Raw genomic sequence first — 23,182 nt, 5'->3', positions numbered from 1 at the left:
AACAACACACTCACATACAGTCCGCTCTGAGTGAGTGAGAAGCTTCTTCCTAAAATAGCCGAGCTTTTACTGTTTGGATTTGGTACCAGACACACTTGTCTGTCATTGCTGAGTTCATTAAGATTCCTCATCCTAAACATCGCTACTACGGCTTGGTTTGGTTTCAATCTCACTTTTCGATCTAGAAAAATTGGCACCTTAGCCTTGTTTATTAAGATCTTATTAAGAGGCTTCTTTTCATACTTCCTCTCCAGATCTTTGATCCTGATCAACCCGTCATTGAGGTCGATCGTGACATCAAAGTTGCGTACAAAGTCCCTTCCCAGGATGAATTGATCGGATTCGTCCAAACTTTTCCACCACCAGGAAGCTCATCCAAAGATGTCTTCCCTCAAGCTGCAGTGATATAATAGGGGTCCGTCCTGTCACATAGATTGCTCACTGATTGGCAGCTGCCAGTCTGATGTTTGTCGGTATCAGATCCGACCTGTTAAAGCCCATGTCAGTCCAGGTTTTGACTGGCATGACACTGACCACTGCACCCGTGTCTAACAGTCCTTTCACTGAAAGCTGTCTGCCCTGCACATCTAGCACATAAGCTACCAGATCGGCTTCGCAACCTATGTGGACCGCATCCTGTTCAAGCATGATATTGTGTCCGATTCGTCGCACCTTCAGCTCTTCTTGGCCAATATATATCCGGCCTACCTGATCACTCGCATCAGTCACGTGAGCTTTTGTGTAAATGTTGATGCCGTCCACATTCATCAGAATCGGATATGGGCCATGGACCTCTATGTAATGTCCATCCAATCTCATCAGCCTTGGACCTCCTGTCGTGAGCAGCGCTCGCACTGCCCTGGAGTCTAGCTTGGGATCTTTCTCCCTCAGGTAGTCTGCATAAATGTCCAGGTGGACTAGTGTAATCTCGGATGGTTCACTCAAGTTCTTGACCACCTGGTGTCCTGCGACTGAGATAATGGACATTATCTTCGTCCCTTCTTTCGTCATTCCGAAAGTTCTACCAGATATGACATTCAGTTTTAGTCCTTGCTTCCTGGGTATCTCTTTGTCTTCTTTTTCCGTCGTTTTACCCAGAATATTAAAACTTTCCCGAAGATCTGTGCTCTCCAGTTCCGACCTTACTCATTGCTCCACCTCTTTGGTGGCTAGCTCCTGTTTGAAATTTTGCAACGCTGTCCTTGCCGCCAGACCGTAATCCACCTTGAGTGGGCTGGCCGACTCTGCCTCCAGGTTCGAGGCTACCACCTTGTCAGGCAGTGTCTTTACCTTCTTAGTCGTAAAGGTGCTCGGTGTCGTCTCCTTTCTCCGAGACTCGGCGGCCTCGTTCATCAGACGTGCTCGACTGGCCTTGACACCCGAAAGCGCCTCTTCGTGGCGCGGATGTTTTGCGTCCGCCACTGCATCCCAAAACTGAGTGCAATCCGACTTGAAGTGTCCTTCCAAATTACAGAAGAATCACCTCGTACTCTTCGTGATCCTCGTCGGTCGCGTCGACGTCGTCGAGAAAGTAGCCTATTGCCTTCATATTCTGTTTGTATGCAGAACACGCGGAAACGTGATGGTCCATCGAACCACAATTCGCACACGACCTCCTCTTATCCATGTCATCGCGAGGTTTGTACCAACTGGAGTTCGCACCAGTGTTTGTCCCGCTGTAGTTACCATAATTGCTGTAACGGTTTTGCGCCCTCGGTTTTATGAATAAATACTCGCGTGACTTCTTAAGTAAATCATCGGGCGTGGGTACCTGGTCAAGTGACAGGGTGAAGTGTGTGGCCAACATCGTTTTCAACTCCTCGCTCCTAACTCCGTCCATGAACTTCGAAGCAATCGCCAAGTTTCGCTCGGATATTATCTCATCGTGATTGCTTCTCCTCCTAAGTAATTCAAGGTCGTCCAAAAATTTGTCTATGGATTCGTCATCTCTTTGACGCCTCTTTTCGAACTTCACCATAGCCTGGTGCTTTTGTACTCCAGAGCCGAAACGATTCAGCAGGATGTCGAATATCTTGCGAGCGCAGTCTCTCTCATTGGCTCTTTTCGCCATTACACAATTTAGTGCAGTACCCTCCAGGTTTCTTTTTAGCGCGCTGCACTCTTGTTTCTTGGAGAGACTCTGCGTTGTTGCTATGCTTGGCCAGAGATGAGTGGGTATTAGCTGGATGTGAAAATTCTCTTCTCCACCTATGACTCTTGGTCTCCAATTTGGACATTCCCCTGAATAACACTTCCTCTCGCGGCTCGACCTCGGAACGCTCCGAGGTGTCCTCCGTCCTCTCGACTTCCTCCCGCTCGAGGTCCTCGCTCGGCTCAAAGTCGGGTCGAATAAGCGTCCGTTCCCCTTCGTCAAAGGGGTCCACAAGCATTTCGCTCGCGGGCCCGGCCTCGGCGTTCCGCCCTTGATCGCCATCGAGGTATTTCTAGCTCCTCAGTTTCATTTCGCTCACTGAAAGATCAGCTTGACCTTTAGTCGATTCCTTTACAGCAAACACCGCGGAAGCACTGCTAAACGAAGATTGGCTACGCCTAGCTTTAAATTTTCGCGTGCTCAGCCTGGGAGTCTTAGTAGTCGATCCTAACGAGTCCCTACGTTGCATACTTTGTAACAAATGATAATAATCGTATAATTTAATGGCGATGCACACGTAAAGTAAACAAGATCAAGTTAAATTACTTAACGCTGCCTACTCAATTCCGTTAGTATCAAAATGTTTCTTAGATTTCTTAATGACAATACTAGTGACTCAGTTAAAGTTACACACAAGGCCTACTCAGTATTGCTACAGTGCTAACTCAACCTCGTTGTATAGTATAACAGTATCACAAAATTTTCACAAGATACAATCAATACACAAAACACAATTGATAATCAGATAAGAATATCCTACAGGTGATAGCGACCTTTCGTCAGTATCAATTTACCGCCACACTCTTATCAAATCACTGCTCTGTTAAAATCAAACAATCTTTAGTAAAAAGCAGTGATGATTCAGAAACAGATCAATAAAACTTAGTCTTAAAGAAAAAGACTTCCCTCAATCGGAACGATCCGAAAGAACGAAGCCCAGGACACAGTCTTCTCAAGTGGGTGTCTATTTGCCTAATACACCCACCAAGGTCTTCTTTTAGGTGTCCTGCGATTGCCCGAGCTGTCCTACTAAGTAGCTCAAGGCAACCTCTGATTGAAAAATTTCTAAAGTCTAAGAAAAAGCTCCCCCACACCCGGAACGCTCCAAGTGCACGAGAGCAGGGAACAAATTTTCTTCTCAAGTGAGTGTGTATCTGCCTAATACACTCACCGAACTTCACAGTAGCCTGGTGCTCTTGTACTCCAGAGCCGAAACGATTCAGCAGGATGTCGAAAGCGCAGTCTCTCTCATTGGCTGTTTTCGCCATTACACAATTTAGTGCAGTACCCTCCAGGTTGCTTGTTAGCGCGCTGCACTCTTGTTTCTTGGAGAGACTCTCTTCCTCAAAGTGCAACTTCTTCACTTCTATCTAAGTATCAATGCAGCCGTCTGACTCGTCTTTGTACGACTTCGACTTTTTCAGTGTCCTTCTTGACCTCTCTCCTCTGTCGGTTGACTTCGAGAGCTTAGTGATGAATGTCTCGAGAGATCTATTCAGAGGCTCAAACATCGAGGCATGCATCGTTGTGTCCTGTGAGACTGTAGTCAGATCTGGCACTGAACTGACTTGTGGCACAGTTGGCAACCTTGTCTCTGGAGTAGCATCTGCCTCCGGCGGGACCGGATTCATCCAGCCAGGCCTCGACGGGGCTGCCCTTGGCCCCTAACTATTCCTATGTTCGTAGTTCGTTCTCGAACTTTGCTGGGCCCTGGCATAGCTGCCCGTACCATCTCCATCATCTGCATGGCGTCAGCACTCCCTTGGGTTGGAACGCTCCTCCCAATTGCTCCCATTTAAGATTGCGTCAATCTTCCGCATCATTAAGTCAGATTTGGCATCTAACCTTTTTTCCAGGCTAGTCATCATATGGGCGTAGGTATTATCAAGATTGTTCAACAATCGCTCGATCTCTCTTGTCATCCTAGCCTCTCTTTCCTCTGACTCCTTGTTTGCCTGTGCCAGGCTCTCCGCCAGGCATTGATCGGTGTTGCGAAACAATTGAGCCTGATGAACCCTCGCCTGCGACTTCACGTGCGTTAGTTCATCTCTCAAATTCTCTCGACCCTGGTGAGCTCTCTCGTCAACTTGATCTATTCTCTTAGTCATGTCTCGTCTCAGTTCATCCAGACCAGTCATTACGCCAGCGAACGTGTCACTTATATCGCCAGTTGCCCCCTGGTGCTTGGTACTTGATGACGCACCGCCTTTTTGCTTGCTCATCGACGTCATCAATCTGTCGAACGTTGATGACGCTCCCATCGTTATCCCATCTGACATGGGCCTGGTCGGCGATGCGGACGATGCCTTCCTGCTCATGTCGTTCCTTGGGCACGGCGTGAAGTTCACATCCGGATGGGTTATCTGCGGAGGGTCATAAATGGAAGACAAACCTTCAGTTCGTAGTGACGCCATGCGCTCATCGTACAAAGACTTCCAGCTTTTCTTGGCCTTCGAACCCGGTTGTTCTTCACTCGGGCTTATACTCGACATTATCGCGTTGTTGCTATGCTTGGCCAGAGATGAGTGGGTATTAGCTGGATGTGAAAATTCTCTTCTCCACCTATGACTCTTGGTCTCCGATTTGGACATTCCCCTGAATAACACTTCCTCTCGCGGCTCAACCTCGGAACGCTCCGAGGTGTCCTCCGTCCTCTCGACTTCCTCCCGCTCGAGGTCCTCGCTCGGCTCAAAGTCGGGTCGAATAAGCGTCCGTTCCCCTTCGTCAAAGGGGTCCACAAGCGTTTCGCTCTTGGGACCTGCACGCCCGTTGTTAGTTGACCTTTTACCCCAACCTTAATTGGATATTTTCCGTTTTTCAAATTGCCCCAGAAGGTTTCCCTAAGTTTTCAATAAGGAGGGTCACTCCGGAGGGTTGTTAAGACACTTAGCCTTCTACGGAGGGTTACTTCGGAGGGTACCTTATTCACTCAAGAGATTTCGGAGGGTCCCCCTCAACTCACTAAGGAGGGTCAATAAGAGGCTTAATATGCTCCGGAGGGTTACTTCGGAGGGTTCTTCCAAAATTTTCAAATTTTTGAATCTCGCTTAGAAGGGCCTTCAACTAGCTTAAGAAAGCGTCAACACAAGCTAAATTCTCTATGGGGGTTTGTTTTAACTTCTTCGGAGGGTCTCGTGGAAAATTTCCACTAAAGAGGATTGCTAAGGGGATTAAGTCACTCCGGAGGGTTACTTCGGAGGGTTCCCCAAAAATCAGGAAAAAGGGTTATTTTACCGCGATAAATCCTCTGAATGCAGTGTAACTTACTTAAAACCAGGTTGGCTGACACGGTCAACCTTCCCAGTAGGATAAAAAGGTGTTTTGATAAAAAAATTTGCCGATCGGAGGGTTACCTATAATTTGGACCCTCCGAACCAACAAATTCTAAAAAAAATTTCTTTTCCGAGATTATCAACCCAAAATCGGTTGCAGTCCGCAAAAGTGGTCAAAAACGTCGACTTATGGTACCAAAACTATCCCGATCGGTGGGCTCGTCTTTGAGAAATCTCCAAAAACGTGTTTGTCCAAATGGCCTTTTTTCACCACCTATATAGGTTCTGAAAGAATTTTTCCGCAATTCCTATTGAAAGTGCCTAAAAATAATTGAAACGAGCGTAGTATCCCTGTACAGCAGTGGAACAATGCAAAAAATTGGTCCTCAATTGGTTTGGAGACAAAAATTTGGCCAATAACTATCAAATTTGGACCCTCCGATTCCTTCCTTTTCCAATCCTTAAGTCGTTAGCTCTATCCACGGAGCTAATCGGAGGGTTACTCAAGAATTTTTCTGGCAGCCGAACACGTTATGCTAGCACGCTTCTAACACAAAAAATTTTATTGCTCTAACTCTAAAAACTCAAAAACTCGATGCCCAAAACAGATTGACAAAATTCAGAAAATTATCGAAATTTTGATCGAAAAATTTTCGTTTTTTCCAATCTACTGAGTCCTTTCTCACGCGGTTTCTTTAGTCAGAGGGATCGAACTATATAGCTATTCCCTATATAAAAGCTTTTTGCTGTTCGAAAAGCTCGCACATCCAAAAGTTTGGGGGTCTATAGTTTGGTCGAAAATCGGTAATTTTCGACAAAATTTGGGTGTTTCTTGGGTCTAAATAGGAGATAGATAACATATACTAAGGATAATAACCTATTAGTAGTCGTTAACGAATATTACTACACCCTAATTTGCACCAAAATACCCGAATTAAGACCCTTAACTCGGAAATTTGTGATCGACGGAGCGTACAATCGGACCGCGCCAATCGTGCCCCCCACCACTTAAGTTTTAATGAAATAGTACCCAAACGATACTTAAAATGTTTCAACGATACCCAACAGTCGTTGTGGATGTTGTCCCCCCTGATGTCTTTGTTGAGTGTGGAACACGTCGGTCAGCTTGCCACTCTACCCTCCGGTCACCGGCAAAATCACCATTAACGTGCTTAAATACTCAAATTACACTCAAGGGAGGGTACCCAACCCTTCACCAAAACACACAATCTTTCTATCAAAAATGATATAAATCAATCTGAAACAACAACAAACAGGAAGGTCAGATCACATCTCGTCCGGAAATAACATATAAACTGTCACTTTGTATTTTTTATTGTTTTTTGGTCTTTTTTTTGGGTTTTTTTACAGTTTTTTGTACTTTTTTGTTTTCAAGTAAATTTATTTTAGGCTTTTTCTTGGTTATACACTGTTTTTGTTTGGTTTTACGCTTTCTCTTTAATTGTTTTTGGTCCCGGGACCTCGGGAAAAGCGGGCTCATGACTTCCCACCTAACCCTCCGGCCCCGGAATTTTCGGTGTTAACTAAGTTAAAAAGCTAAATAGTACTAGGCGGAGGGTACGCACCTTCCCCCTAGTACAATAACGGTCATTAGGGCCTCTAACTTGGGCATACGCCGGGAGCGGAGGGTTCGTCGCTGAAACGCTTGCTGATCATGATGGTCTCATGCCTTTAACAGGCCCACCCAGGAGCGCCATATGTAACATTCGCCCAAATACTACACAGCGACGGAGCGTAGAAAAAGTACCTATTAACGACTGGCAGGCGTCAGTTAACCTTCATTCTACTCGTTTTTCACCGTCTCGACCTTGCCAGTTGATTTTCTGGTCTGTTTAGGGCTAAGTAAAAAGTTACTATTTTTAGGCCATCAGTCAAACGACTTTTTATCAGCTTTCGTTTACACGCGAACACAACCACATAGCTGAGTCTCGGATCCGCAGACTACGTTTTTGCTATTAAAAACACGGCTCGAATACCCTATTTTGTTATGTTTTTGTGTGACAGTTCTATATTAAATCCATTGGAGATGGATTGACCCTTTCCTCTTCCTAGCTACTCATATTCTAAAATATCAAATAATACCGGTGTTAATTCAAAGTTCTATGGCATCAGAGTAGCTAAAAAGCTAGTTGACTGCAGTCCTTCAACATATGACAGTCTCTGGGGGGCCAAGCCTCCGCTCCCGTGTTCTCCACTGAAGCCTCCTTTCTCACTGTTTCTCTCTGCTATCGGTCTTATCGTGTGTGATTGCCACAATAAGAGGCTTCGTTTTTCTCGTTTTCTGGTGCGACTGTTTCTCACTATATTTGTCGTTGTTCTTTTGTTACTAAGGTCTTTAGTCGTCTTTTTCTGTCCCGCCGGAAGGTTGCGCTGTGCCAATCTGGCAGAATGGCACACAAAACGACTGGAGAACAACAAAATTCTAAAATTCTTGGAAAATTATATTTTTACTCAAAGTATTCCTAAAGCGATCAGGACTGATCAAAATTCTGGTTTTAAAAATAAGTCAAAAGATCAGTGTTGCAAATGGAAAGGCATTAATCATATTTTTGATTGGTCGGAGATCAACCTGGTTTTGGTCTGGTAGAGTGATCTATTCAGACGATTAAAAAAAAATGGGCACTTTACAATTAGTAAAAAAACAACCAGATTTTTATACGGCTCTTAAGATGATTATCGAAGATATACGGATAACGAAGAATTCAGTTACTAATATATCTCCGTTCGAATTACACTTTGGCAGAAAACCAAAATCTGAGTGGGCACTAGCGAACGATAATCTTAAATCTAAAATTCTTTTAGACAAGCAGAATTTGGAAAGAGACCTGTTGACAGTCAAGGAGAGAAGAGAACTATGTGACAGCAGGCCTTGCGTCAAGGTGGTTAAGAAGGGCCACCAAAGCAGGGATGTCTCACCCCAATTCAAGATGGAATCCACTCAGATTGCAAATACATACTACAAATCCCTGGAACATCTCGCGAAATCGGCGAACGAGTAGATGATCTGGAAAAAGAAACTTTCCTATGAAGAGGGTTGCCGAGCTCTCCGTACCTTGACTGAGAGAAACCAGCTATTAGCGGCCTCCCTCAGAAACAACGGGAGCTCTGAATTTCAGACAGGACGCATTAGACTCGCCAGCAACTAGTACCAAATTTAAACTAGAGTCATTGCTTTCGTGTAGTCCGAACTCAGTTGAAGTAATCAGGAAAGTGGCGAATCGTAAATCAGGGAAACAATTTTTTAAATGCTTTGGGGATAAAATTATCATAGTTACTCTTTCTACTTATATTACGGCAGCGAGGAAAGTAATAAGGAGAAGTGATATTTCGCTAAGACTTAAAAATCCACAAATTTCAGGTCGCCAGGGACCCAGCAAACCACTCTTGGGGAAATAGCTGGAAAGATAGAAAAAATTCTCTTCCTCGTCATCTTCAGACGAAATTCTGGTTCCGAGAGCGCAGGCACAACAGAAACAATTACTGCAGTCCTTCAACATATGACAGTCTCTGGGGGGCAAGGCCTCCGCTCCCATGTTCTCCTCGAGATAACGTTGTTATCTCTCCCAATTTGTGGCACGGGAGGGTTCCGGGGAATATTCCTTCCCCACTGAAGCCTCCTTTCTCACTGTTTCTCTCTGCTATCGGTCTTATCGTGTGTGATTGCCACGATAAGAGGCTTCGGTTTTCTCGTTTTCTGGTGCGACTGTTTCTTACTATATTTGTCGTTGTTCTGTTTTTTCGTTCTTTTTCGTCAAAATGGCCGTCTTTTTGTTTTTCTGAGAATAATTTGCCCGTCAATCGAAATTTTAAAAATTTAAACTTCCAGAATATTTCTACCCTCCTTCGCAGCACTCTTTTGTTACTAAGGCCTTTAGTCGTCTTTTTCTGTCCCGTCGGAAGGTTGCGCTGTGCCAATCTGGCAGAATGGCACACAAAACGACTGGAGAACAACAAAATTCTAAATTTCTTGGAAAATTATATTTTTACTCAAAGTATTCCTAAAGCTATCAGGACTGATCAAAATTCTGGTTTTAAAAATAAGTCAAAAGATCAGTGTTGCAAATGGAAAGGCATTAATCATATTTTTGATTGGTCGGAGATCACCCTGGTTTTGGTCTGGTAGAGTGATCTATTCTGACGATTAAAAAAAATTGGGCACTTTACAACTAGTAAAAAAAACCACCAGATTTTCATACGGCTCTTAAGATGATTATCGAAGATATCCGGATAACGAAGAATTCAGTTACTGGTCTATCTCCGTTCTAATTACACTTTGGCAGGAAACCATACTCTGAGTAGTCACTAGCGACCGATAATCTTAAATCTAAGATTCTTTTAGACGAGCAGAATTAGGAAAGAGACCTGTTGACAGTCAAGAAGAGAAGAGAATATGTGCCAGCAGGCCTCGCGTCAAGGTGGTTAAGAAGGGCCACCAAAGCAGGAATGTCTCACCCCAATTCAAGATGGAATCCACCCAGATTGCAAATACATACTACAAATCCCTGGAACATCTCGCGAAATCGGCGAACGAGTGGATGATCTGGAAAAGGAAACTCTCCCGTGAAGAGGGTTGCCGAGCTCTCCGTACTTTGACTGAGAGAAACCAGCTCCTAGCGGCCTCCCTCAGGAACAACGGGGACTCTGAATTTCAGACAGGACGCATTAGACTCGCCAGCAACTAGTACCAAATTTAAACTAGAGGCATTGCTTTCGTGTAGTCCGAACTCAGTTGAAGTAATCAGGAAAGTGGCGAATCGTAAATCAGGGAAACAATTTTTTAAATGCTCTGGGGATAAAATTATCATAGTTACTCTTTCTACTTATTTTACGGCAGCAAGGAAAGTAAAAAGGAGAAGTGATATTTCGCTAAGACTTAAAAATCCACAAATTTCAGGTCGCCAGGGACCCAGCAAACCACTCTTGGGGAAACAGCAGGAAAGATAGAGAAAATTCTCTTCCTCGTCATCTTCAGACGAAATTCTGGTTCCGAGAGCGCAAACACAACAGAAACAATTACTGCAGTCCTTCAACATATGACAGTCTCTGGGGGGCCAAGCCTCCGGTCCCGTGTTCTCCTCGAGATAACGTTGTTATCTCTCCCAATTTGGGGCACGGGAGGGTTCCGTGGAAACTTCCTTCCCCACTGAAACCTCCTTTCTCACTGTTTCTCTCTGCTATCGGTCTTATCGTGTGTGATTGCCACGATTAGAGGCTTCGTTTTTCTCGTTTTCTCGTGCGACTGTTTCTCACTATATTTGTCGTTGTTCTGTTTTTTTCGTTCTTTTTTGCCAAAATGGCCGCCTTTTTGTGTTTCTGAGAATAAATTGCCCGTTAATCGAAATTTTAAAAATTTAAACTTCCGGAAAATTTCGACCCTCCTTCGCAGCACTCTTTTGTTACAAAGGCCTTTAGTCGTCTTTTTCTGTCCCGCCGGAAGGTTGCGCTGTGCCACTATGGCAGAATGGCACACAAAACGACTGGAGAACAACAAAATTCTAAAAATCTTGGAAAATTTCATTTTTACTCAAAGTATTCCTAAAGCGATCAGGACTGATCAATATTCTGGTTTTAAAAATAAGTCAAAAGATCAGTGTTGCAAATGGAAAGGCATTAATCATGATTTTGCTTGTTCGGAGATCACCCTGGTTTTGGTACAGCAGATCAAGATGGGAACGAATCTTCCTCCTCGAGAACCTCGGGCCGCAGTAAAAGACAAAAACATTTTTATGGCAGTCCCATACCACATGCGGTCAAAGAAGTCTCGGAAGCATCTACACCAGGCTTTTCGGGTGGTCTGACGGTTCCGGTGTCTCCTTCAGGGTTATTTTTGTCACCATCACCAAGAAGAAAAGTGAAAGTATTTAAAAAGAATAAAGTGCAGTCTCAAAAGTAGAAGATTTGGTAAAACACACTTTAAACTCACACCTGAAACTAAACTCAATTTGTTTATTTCAACTTATGTTGATCAGATATTTTTGAAGGGGGGAAGTGTGGTACGGCGGTTGTGCTGCCTCCCATTGTGTAACGTTGTATTGTGTATTGAATTGATAGAGGTCATAATGTTAGTCTGAGTGAGTTGATGTTATTATGTCAAGGCCGGTACTTGACGACCGTGTTATCGTTTTGTTTTGAATGAAAAATCACTCTCTCGTTATCTGATGAAAGATACAGATATCTCAACATTCTTTATTCTAACAATTCACATCTTATTGCAATTACGTTTGTAACTAAGAGTCTGTCGGTTGACATTCCACAGTCGTCAGGGAGTCGAATCCCTGAGGCAGAGGGGAGGGGGAGTGTGCGCGTTGTGCTAAATTTTATGTCGTAACAACATTTCCAAAGCTACTAGTCACTGATGTTGCCATCAATCTGGCTCAAACTATACAACACCAATGACTTACCCTGAGGTTCTCGCCGCCACTGTGTACCTTGAGCTGTTTGACCATCATGGCCAGGAACTCGTCGAAGTCTATCTCCCCATTCCCATCTACATCTGTCTCCTCCACCAGCTTTCGCAACTCCTCCTGCGAAGGATTCTGGCCCAGAGATCTAAATGGAGACACACAAGCAAGAGTAACAATTTCACGACGACATAGTTTCCAAAAAGAGGCAGGGGCGGATTTAGGGGGCCCCTCAGGTATTCTATCCCATCACCAACCAAACGGTCACCTTTCGTATTACTTTATGACAACCAATTTAGGCCGACCAACCCTAAAACTTTCCTAAAAGCGCCATTGGCGCCATTAATTATCAATTTTGAAGGGGGAGCGCGCGCCAAACAAAAGCAAGTTTTTGCCCCAAAAACGGCATGTTTCAACTGTTTTTTTTTTCAAAAATTTGCCCGCGACCCTAAATTTTTTGTCAAAATAGGGTCCTAATAATGTTCTGGGACTACTCGGAAAGTCAATTTGGTCGACCTAAAAATATTAAGGTCGACAAAAATTCTCGAAAACTTTTTGAGAATCCGCTCACCCCCCTCGAGAAAATCCTAAATCCGCCCATGATAAGAAGCTTAATTTTTTTGTTCTTTAGTCTAATTACGAGAAAATAAGTTGTGGTTTGTCAGGGGCGGATTTCGAGGAAGGGCATTTTGATTTTTATAAAACTTCTGACCTTCATAAATGGAAGAGCCAAACGTCGATAGTAGTTTCAATAAAAAGGCATTACTTCAAGGTCGGAATTAGGGAAACGGGGGAAGAAGAGCTTGCGCCTCTTCCTTCAAAAAGCTCTTTTACCATTATTTTGTAGTGTTGCGTTTTTTCAGAGCAGGTTCTACGACGCAAATTACTTTGACGCAAATTACGTTAAAACATCATTTTTTTTCAACAAAATCGAAATTTTGCTTAGGCAACAATCAACAAGAGAGACTAAACATGGCAGTCATTTGGATCAAAGTATAAGTTGCTTGCCTCATAATGGTTCCTAGTTCCTTGGCGGTGATGGTCCCGTCCCTGTCGTTATCGACAACTGGAAGGCGGCCTTGAACTCCTCTACCCTGTCCTCACTCAGTCCATAGTTGTTGTCCTTACCATAGCTCACAGACAACAAGCAAGGCGACCGAGAAGAAGGCGGCCGCCGAAAACTAAAATATGCTAACATAATCGCGAATTTCTGAAAACAGAGGACGGTCAAAACTAAGCGACCAACTAGACAAGAGAACCGAGTTTCAATTGGGCAAGGAATTGTCGCCAAGGACAAGAAATCTCTCCCGGACCTAGTAGGAATTCTTGACGCCGAACTTCTCAGTGAGCTGACTTACGAAGATGCGACTCTCAGACTGATGAAAGTAGCGGTTAGGAACAGGGACTACGAAGGCTTCGCCAGGATAGACCCCTACATTAAGATCTTTTGGGATTTGCTAGCGGTGGTTGATGGCTGCATAATCATAGACGACAGGAATTCAATTCTGAGTTGCCTTCAACGAGCAGTTCTATCGCGATTGCACCGAACGCATCCAGGATATGAAGCGATGGTTGTCATAGCCCAGTATCTGTGGTAGCCGAGAATTCACAGAGATATTGTCAACAACTGCAAAAACTGCAGAGAACAAAAATTGGTTAGAACTCAAAACCAATGAGTCTTTTTAAAATGTACAAGTCACTACTTCTTTTAAATGCTCCCAACGAAGAACTTCAGTTAGATTACGCGGTTCCACTTTCAGATGGTGCAGGTAACCAAGTATACATCCTGGCAGCTATCGACCGCTTCTCCAAATATCAGTCTGTGATGCTTACTAAAACGACTGGAGCCAACAAAATTCTAAAATTCTTGGAAAATTATATTTTTACCCATAGTATTCGTAAAGCGATCAGGACGGATCAATATTCTGGTTTTAAAAATAAGTTAGTAGATCAGTATTGCAAATGGAAAGTTATTAGAACAAAATTCAGCGAAAAAACAACATTCAGATTAGAGGTAACTGAGCTCAAAACTCAAGAGGAAAATTCAACAACCGACCTAACAATACTCAACAAAGAGATAGCAAATCATGTTACTTCTGCGGGAAGGAATTCTCTTCGAATCATAAACTTTCATGTCCAGCAAAGAATGTGATATGCAAGAACTGCAACAAAAAGGGCCACTTTCCCAGATGCTGCAGTTCAAGCACAATGTAGGGATTGTAGATGATGATTCTGAAATTACAGCCGAAGAGGAACGCGACTTCATTATCTCGGTTAGTGAACCGAAATACTCAGTATTGAACCAATCTTCTTCGGTCGTAAAAACCAACCAGGGCCATAAACTTGAATATGCAGTCAAAAAACAAGAAATCATTAAATCCGCTACGGGGAAAACGAGATGTATACAGTTCACGTTGAGAGTCAACAAAACACTTTTTTTAGGCTACCATAGAAACAGGTAGTCCAGCATCTTATATCAACAAGAAAACTGCAGATATTCTGATGAACTCGGGTGCTAACGTCAAATTACTTTAAACTTCGGAACTGCCCATTGATACCCACTATGTCGATTACAACAGAAAAACAATCAAGTTATTGGGTACCCCAAAATCAGAGGTATCTTCTCTAGGTTGGCAGATAAATTCTGCGAAACTTCTGGTCTCTGAAAATCGCACCAGATGCTTACTGGGTCCGGATCTTCAAAGTTTCTTGGGGGTCCAAATCACCCAAACAAGACCAACTCCTATCAATGAAATTTCATCTTCACCAACCGACTCAGCCAAAAGGCAGAACTATTTTATGAGCAAATTCAAAAAGATTTTCACTAGACAGGGCAGATCAAAAAACCACCGACTACATTCAGTACTTATGGACCCTTTAGTTCCCATCCAAGAGAAAGGTCGTAGAGTAACATTACACATCCAAGACAAAGTGGGCTCAGAAATCAAGAAACTCATCATAGGAGGACACATCGTAAAGTTGAATAAATGCACCAGCGATTATTTTGTAGCACCTGTAGTTATAACAGCTAAGAAGGATGGATCCATAAAATTTGCTTTGGACGCAAAATCAATGAACGCTCAGATATTCAAAAACCAATATCAAACGCCCAACCTTCTGGAACAATTGGACGTTGCCGCCCAAATCATCAATACGGATAACCAGAGGGAAGTTTGGTTCACATCTCTTGATTTAAAATCCGCTTTTAGCCAACTTTTACTCAATGATGTAGTCAACAGTCATTGCAGTTTTAGTATTGTCTGCGAAGAATCAACAGGCACTTATCGTTTTAAAACAGGGTTTTAGAACTTAAACCTTTATTAAGTTCTTGGTCACCTGCAAAACTTTTTTTAACAAGTTTTCACGTTTTGACCGAAAAGTTCAGACGCTCTTTAAAAATGAACAATAAGCAAAAAATTGTATGAAGAACGGAGAACAAAAGGTATTTGAAGATACACTTCTTCTAGTCTCAAACATACCAAAATGTACCATTACGACCAGAACAGAAACTCCAGGGTGAAATGTGACAACAGCCATAGCGGGCTAGGCGCAGCTCTGGAACAAGAATTACCGGATGGTTCCTGGGTACCAATAGGTACCAATATCATTCGCCTCGAAATTCCTGAATACACAGGAAAAAATATTTGGTACCAATGAGTTAGAATTACTCGCAATAGTTTGGTCATGCGAACTTTTCAGGAACTACTTATTGGGGAATAGATTTAATATAGGTACTAATTGACAACAAAGCTATCATATCCGCCTTCCAGTCAAATAGAGGCAACAAACCTTATCAATCTCGGTTGACCAGATGGGCAGACAGACTTTTACCGTTCGACTTTAAAGTTACACATATTGCTGGCACAAAATTAGGCATAGTCGATTATTTTTCACGCCACCCTTCTTTCGAAGCCCCCCAACCTTTCATTTTTAGATATGTCGAATGCTACAGACGATCCTATCATGGAAGAAAGTTTCCGGAGGTTGCTGAACGAACTCGCTCCTCTCAGCAGAATTCCTTTAGGTCGCTCAAGACCAGCTCACAGACAAGAAGCATGGCGGCCGAGAAGAAGGCGGCCGCCGAAAACTCAAATATGCTAACATAATCGCGAATTTCTGAAAACAGAGGACGATCAAAACTAAGCGACCAACTAGACAAGAGAACCGAGTTTCGATTGGGCAAGGAATTGTCGCCAAGGACAAGAAAGCTCTCCCGGACCCAGTAGGAATTCTTGACGCCGAACTTCTCAGTGAGCTGACTTACGAAGATGCGACTCTCAGACTGATGAAAAAAGCAATTAGGAACAGGGACTACGAAGGCTTCGCCAGGATAGACCCCTACATTAGGATCTTTTGGGATTTGGCAGCGGTGGTTGATGGCTGCATAATCATAGACAACAGGAATCCGATTCCGAATTGCCTTCAACGAGCAGTTTCATCGCGGTTGCACCGATCGCACCCAGGACATGAGGCGATGGTTGACACAGCCCAGTATCTGTGGTGGCCAAGAAATCACAGAGATTTTGTCAACCTCTGCAAAAACTGCAGAGAATGTACAAAATTTTGTAAGAATTTAAAACCAATGAGTCAATTTAAAATATACAAGTCACTTCTTCTTTTAAATGCTCCCAACGAGGAACTTCAGTTAGATTACACGGGTCGGGTGCAGACGGTGCAGGTAACCAAGTATACATCCTGGAAGCTATCGACCGCTTCTCCAAATATCCGTCTGCGATGCTTACCAAAACGACTGGAGATAAACAAAATTCTAAAATTCTTGGAAAAATAAGTTTTTACTCAAAGTATTCGTAAAGCGATCAGGACGGATCGATATTCTGGTTTTAAAAATAAGTCATAATATCAGTATTGCAAATGGAAAGGCATTAATCATATTTTTGCTCGGTCGGAGATCACCCTGGTTTGGGTCTGGTAGAGTGATCTATTCTGACGATTAAAAAAAATTGGGCACTTTACAACTAGTAAAAAAAACCACCAGATTTTCATACGGCTCTTAAGATGATTATCGAAGATATCTGGATAACGAAGAATTCAGTTACTGGTCTATCTCCGTTCGAATTACACTTTGGCAGGAAACCAAACTCTGAGTAGTCACTAGCGACCGATAATCTTAAATCTAAAATTCTTTTAGACGAGCAGAATTAGGAAAGAGACCTGTTGACAGTCAAGAAGAGAAGAGAACTATGTGCCAGCAGGCCTCGCGTCAAGGTGGTTAAGAAGGGCCACCAAAGCAGGAATGTCTCACCCCAATTCAAGATGGAATCCACCCAGATTGCAAATACATACTACAAATCCCTGGAACATCTCGCGAAATCGGCGAACGAGTGGATGATCTGGAAAAGGAAACTCTCCCATGAAGAGGGTTGCCGAGCTCTCCGTACTTTGACTGAGAGAAACCAGCTCCTAGCGGCCTCCCTCAGGAACAACGGGGACTCTGAATTTCAGACAGGACGCATTAGACTCGCCAGCAACTAGTACCAAATTTAAACTAGAGTCATTGCTTTCATCTAGTCCGAACTCAGTTGAAATAATCGGGAAAGTGGCGAATCGTAAATCGGGGAAACAATTTTTAAAATGCTTTGGGGATAAAATTATCAGAGTTACTCTTTCTACTTATATTACGGAAGCGGGGAAAGTAATTAGGAAAAAAGATATTTCGCTAAGACTTAAAAATCCACAAATTTCAGGTCGCCAGGGACCCAGCAAACCACTTTTGGGGAAACAGCTGGAAAGAGAGAGCAAATTATCTTCCTCGTCATCTTCAGACGAAATTCTGGTTCCGAGAGCGCAGGCACAACAGAAACAATTGGCAGCTACGACTAGACTGGCAGCCCAACCCTCATGCTCGAAAGCCATTCCTATATCTGTCAAACTCGATAAAAAGGTCAGATACGACCAGGAGGGTAACGATACAACCAGGCGCGGAAGTAGTATCGGACGCAACCGGATTACAACCGGTTTCATCTCAAGACGATCATGTGACAGAATCAAATGTCACACCGCAGTCCTGCCCCTTGACGATCGTTAAGCAAACTCCAGAAAGCAGCCCCACTAAGTCGCTTATTTCACCACAGAAGATATCTACTGAGGCTACAGCAGATCAAGATGGGAACGAATCTTCCTCCTCGAGAACCTCGGGCCGCAGTAAAAGACAAAAACATTTTTATGGCAGTCCCATACCACATGCGGTCAAAGAAGTCTCGGAAGCATCTACACCAGGCTTTTCGGGTGGTCTGACGGTTCCGGTGTCTCCTTCAGGGTTATTTTTGTCACCATCACCAAGAAGAAAAGTGAAAGTATTTAAAAAGAATAAAGTGCAGTCTCAAAAGTAGAAGATTTGGTAAAACACACTTTAAACTCACACCTGAAACTAAACTCAATTTGTTTATTTCAACTTATGTTGATCAGATATTTTTGAAGGGGGGAAGTGTGGTACGGCGGTTGTGCTGCCTCCCATTGTGTAACGTTGTATTGTGTATTGAATTGATAGAGGTCATAATGTTAGTCTGAGTGAGTTGATGTTATTATGTCAAGGCCGGTACTTGCCGACCGTGTTAATGTTTTGTGTTGAATGAAAAATCGCTCTCTCGTTATCTGATGAAAGATACAGATATCTCAATATTCTTTATTCTAACAATTCACATCTTATTACAATTACTTTTTTCGGTTGACATTCCACAGTCGTCAGGGAGTCGATTCCCTGAAGTGGGGGGAGGGGGGGGGGGCGTTGGGCTAAATTTTATGTCGTAACAACATTTCCAAAGCTACTAGTCACTGATGTTGCCACCAACCTGGCTCATACTATACTGGCTCAAACTATACAACACCAATGACTTACCCTGAGGTTCTCGCCGCCGCTGTGTCCCTTGAGCTGTTTGGCCATCATGGCCAGGAACTCGTCGAAGTCTATCTCCCCATTCCCATCTACATCTGTCTCCTCCACCAGCTTCCGCAACTCCTCCTGCGAGGGATTCTGGCCCAGAGATCTAAAAGGAGACACACAAGCAAGAGTAACAATTTCACGACGACATAGTTTCTAAAAACTAAGGAATAAGAGGCAGGGGCGGATTTAGGGGCCCCTCAGGTATTCGATCCCATCACCAACCAAAGGGTCACCTTTCGTATTACTTTATGACATCCATTTTAGGCCGACCAACCCAAAAAATTTTTTAAAAGCGCCTTTGGCGCCAATAATTATCATTTTTGAAGGGGGAGCGCGCGCCAAACAAACGCATGTTTTTGCCGTAAAAACGGCGTGTTTCACAACTGTTTTTTCAAAAATTTGCCCGCGACCCTAAATTTTTGGTCAAAATAGGGTCTTAATAATGTTCTGGGACTACTCGGAAAGTCAATTTGGTCGACCTAAAAATATTAAGGTCGACAAAAATTCTCGAAAACTTTTTGAGAATCCGCTCACCCCCCTCGAGAAAATCCTAAATCCGCCCACGATAAGAAGCTTAATTTTTTTTGTTCTTTAGTCTAATTACGAGAAAATAGGTTGTGGTTTGTCAGGGGCGGATTTCGAGGATGGGCATTTTGATTTTTATAAAACTTCAGACCTTCATAAATGGAAGAGCCAAACGTCGATAGTAGTTTCAATAAAAAGGCATTACTTCAAGGTCGGAATTAGGGAAACGGGGGAAGAAGAGCTTGCGCCTCTTCCTTCAAAAAGCTCTTTTACCATTATTTTGTAGTGTTGTGTTTTTTCAGAGCAGATTCTACGACGCAAATTACTTTGACGCAAATTACGTTAAAACATCATTTTTTTTCAACAAAATCGAAATTTTGCTTTAGGCAACAATCAACAAGAGAGACTAAACATGGCAGTCATTTGGATCAAAGTATAAGTTGCTTGCCTCATAATGGTTCCTAGTTCCTTGGCGGTGATGGTCCCGTCCCCGTCCTTATCGAACAACTGGAAGGCGGCCTTGAACTCCTCTACCCTGTCCTCACTCAGTCCATAGTTGTTGTCCTTATTCGGAATCGACGAGCTCTGAGCTCCACTAACCTTTAGTATAAGAAACTCTCGGTCCGTATAAAAGATATCCGAACTTTGGCATACACAACTTATGCAACGAAAAAGGGTTTAAAAGGCAAGACTGCTCGTATCAAGGCAAAACCTGACTGCCTTTTAAGGTCTATGGAGCAGTGTTTACTTTAAAAAATATTGAACTTTTCAAAAAGAAATGAAAAAGAGAATCTAAGAAATTTGAACCATTTTTTTTTCTTCTAAAAATCATCCCCTCACACGCCATATAGAGTACACGTGATGGATTTCACTCCTAGCAACGTAGCATTTATGACATATAGCTTGCTTCAACCAAATTGGAACGATTGCTAAGACGGACAATACCTTCCCAATGCCATAAAAAAATTCCAAAAAATATTGCTAGTTTAAAATTTGATTTTTGTCTGGAGAAAAAAAAACCACCCCGAGCACAAATATTCCGTCACTTTGTTCAAAAGTTAGAACAAAAATTCATCATGAATCTCGCTTTTCTCAGAATAAATTCAGCACATACACCACTGGGCAGTGTATTAATGCGGCGAACAAGCTATTTTATTGTCATGCTGTAAGAAAAGGTGTTGGAATAGTTTTAAGCCTTTCAAATATTTTTAGAAATGAGCTTGCAAGAGTTTCTTGGTTGAAAAATAAAAAAATATTTCATCAACTGGGACATCAAGTCCGGTAAAAATTTCACCATAAAATAGAAACTGTCGTATTGCTACAAAAAGTTGCTGTTTCAAAACAAAAAGTACACTAAGAAGATGACATCCTGCACTAGAATTTTATGGGAATTAAACAATTTGAATGGACTATATCGTTAGCAAATTTATACAAGACTGCTCGTATCAGGGCGAAGCCCTGAATGTTCCGACTGCCTTTTAAGGTTTATGAAGCCGTAATAATATTTAACAATTCAATGAAATGAAACAAAATCAAGACTGCTCGTATCAGGGCGAAGCCCTGAATGTTCCGACTGCCTTTTAAGGTTTATGGAGCCGTAATAACATTTAAAAATTCAATGAAATGAAACAAAATCAAAAAAAAATTTCTAAAATTTGAATTTTTTTATGAAAATCATCCCCCCACACGCCACAAAAAGTACAAAAGGATCGTTTTTGCTCTTTGTAACAAACCAATTATGGCACATAAGCTTCTTTTAACCAATTTGGAACGATTTCTAAGACGGATTAACTCTCCGCTTACGCGTTAATAGCGCGAAATATATCGCGCGTTAATTGTCCCAAATTGGCCTGAAATGGCAACCTTTAAATCCGTAACTTTACGAAAAATGATCACAGGTGAAATATCTTTTCAAATTTGAGCTCAGGACAACAATACCTTTTGAATGATGTAAAAAAATTCCGTCAAAAATGGCTAGTTAAAAAGTCGAAATTTGTCTGAAGAAAAAAAAACCCACCCCGAGCACAAATATTCCGTTACTTTCGTATCGAAAGTCGGAACAACAATACAATCAATGTTCACAGCACATTAACCATGAGAATGGAATTTTAGAGGATTTTGATTGGTCATCTTCATCTTAAGAATCTAGGGGAAATTAATTATAGTTCATTATAACCATTTAACATCCAAATTTTCAATCTAATTGTTATATTTTTGGTCATAAAGTTATTGTAAATTGGAGGAAAGACTGAGAGGCACTCGATAGGTACTTAGCATAGTGATAAGAAGTTCACTTTCAGATCCATGGCAAAGAAGATCACTTTCAGATCGTGCCATGGCAATGATAAGGCGTGACGAGCTATCACTTGACCTCTAGCTTCAGGTCTACCTCAACCTGACAGATTTTGGCTTCAATAGTGGTACCACTTGAAGGCCTTGAGTCGAAAAAAGAGCTTCGCTCTCCAAAATAACTCAGTCTCGAATCTTGAGAAAAAAAAAACCAGCGGACTATCCGTCGACAACACTTTTAAGACCTTCTGATAGCTCCTAAACGATTAACAGGAATCACACTATAATGAACTCGCCATTTGATTGTAAAACGCCTAATTTTAATTTTTGTTCCGACTTTTGTAAGAAAAGTAACGGAATATTTGTGCTCGGGGTGATTTTTTTCAGACAAACTTCGACTTTTAACTAGCAGTTTTGACGGAATTTTTCTATATCATTCAAAAAGTATTGTTGTCTTGAGCTTAAATTTGAAAAAAAGCATTTCACCAGTAATCCTTTTTCTTTCCGTTTTGGGGGTTTAAAGATAGCCATTTTAGTCAATTTGAGACAATTAACACGCAATACTTGTTGCTATCAACGTGTCAGCGGAGATTTAATCCGTCTTTGAAATCGTTTCAAATTCGTGGAGGAAGCTTGTGTGCCATAATTGATTTGTTACTAGCAGCAAAATCTATCAATTTGTACTCTAAATGAAGTGTGGAGATTCACAAAAAATCTCAATCTAAAAAACATCTTTTTATTTTCTTACATTTAGTTTTTTCATGTTATTACTGCTCCATAGGCCTTGAAAGGCAGTCGGAGCATTCCTTTTGTTTTTCTTTGGAATACAAAGTATAGTTTTTCACTAGATAAGAGCAAATGATCTTAACAACTTTCTACTAAAAAATCTACAATTTGTTTCAACGACCTACTCTTTAAATCTGGGTCTTAAAGTCTCAATCTCCGTAATTCAGCAAAACTAAGCGAGACAAACCAATAGTTGAATTTGATACCTTTCTCAAACTCAGCTTTTCAGCTGTTTCGAAAAACCCGATACGAAAGTGACGGAATATTTGTGCTCGAGGTGGGTTTTTTTTTTCTTCAGACAAATTTCGACTTTTTAACTAGCCGTTTTTGACGGATATTGTTTTATATCAATGAAAAGTATTGTTGTCCTGAGCTCAAAATTGAAAAGATATTTCACATGTGACCATTTTTGGTAAAGTTATGGGGGTTTAAAGATAGCCATTTTCGCCAAATTGGGACAATTTACGTGCGATATATTTCGCGCTATTAACGCGTAAGCGGAGATTTAATCCGTCTTAAAATCGTTCCAAAGGGTTGAAAGAAGCTTATTTACCATAATTGATTTGTTACAGGAGCAAAAACTATCCGTTTGTACTTTATATAGCGTGTGGGGGGATGATTTTCATTAAAAAAATTCAAATTTTAGAGAAAAAAAGTCATTTTTAATGTTATTACTGCTCCATAAAACCTTAAAAGGCAGTCGGAACATTCGGGGCTTTGCCCTGATATGAGCAATCTTGTTAGTTTTTTAGGGGTGAATTTTCCAATTTTTAAAAATAGTTGAGATAATTTGCCTTCAATGCTTGGAAAAGTTTCTTTCGTATTTCAAAATAAA

General features: G+C 42.0%; 1 protein-coding gene across 1 annotated transcript in view; it reads right to left on the bottom strand.

Moving 5' to 3' along the window:
- Positions 1 to 23,182, bottom strand: part of LOC134839519 (neo-calmodulin-like) — a 58,597-nt gene that overhangs the window by 34,857 nt on the left and 558 nt on the right. The window contains exons 3-4 of the mRNA XM_063855097.1: positions 19,721 to 19,872; positions 18,703 to 18,850 (exon numbers count right to left, since the gene is read on the bottom strand). Of these exons, the coding sequence (XP_063711167.1) occupies positions 18,703 to 18,850; positions 19,721 to 19,872 (300 nt within the window). The remainder of the gene's footprint in view (positions 1 to 18,702; positions 18,851 to 19,720; positions 19,873 to 23,182) is intronic.

This window comes from Symsagittifera roscoffensis, chromosome 2 (genome assembly GCF_963678635.1).
Source record: "Symsagittifera roscoffensis chromosome 2, txSymRosc1.1, whole genome shotgun sequence".
Taxonomy (NCBI): domain Eukaryota; kingdom Metazoa; phylum Xenacoelomorpha; order Acoela; family Convolutidae; genus Symsagittifera; species Symsagittifera roscoffensis.
This window is presented reverse-complemented; position numbering and strand designations above follow the sequence as displayed.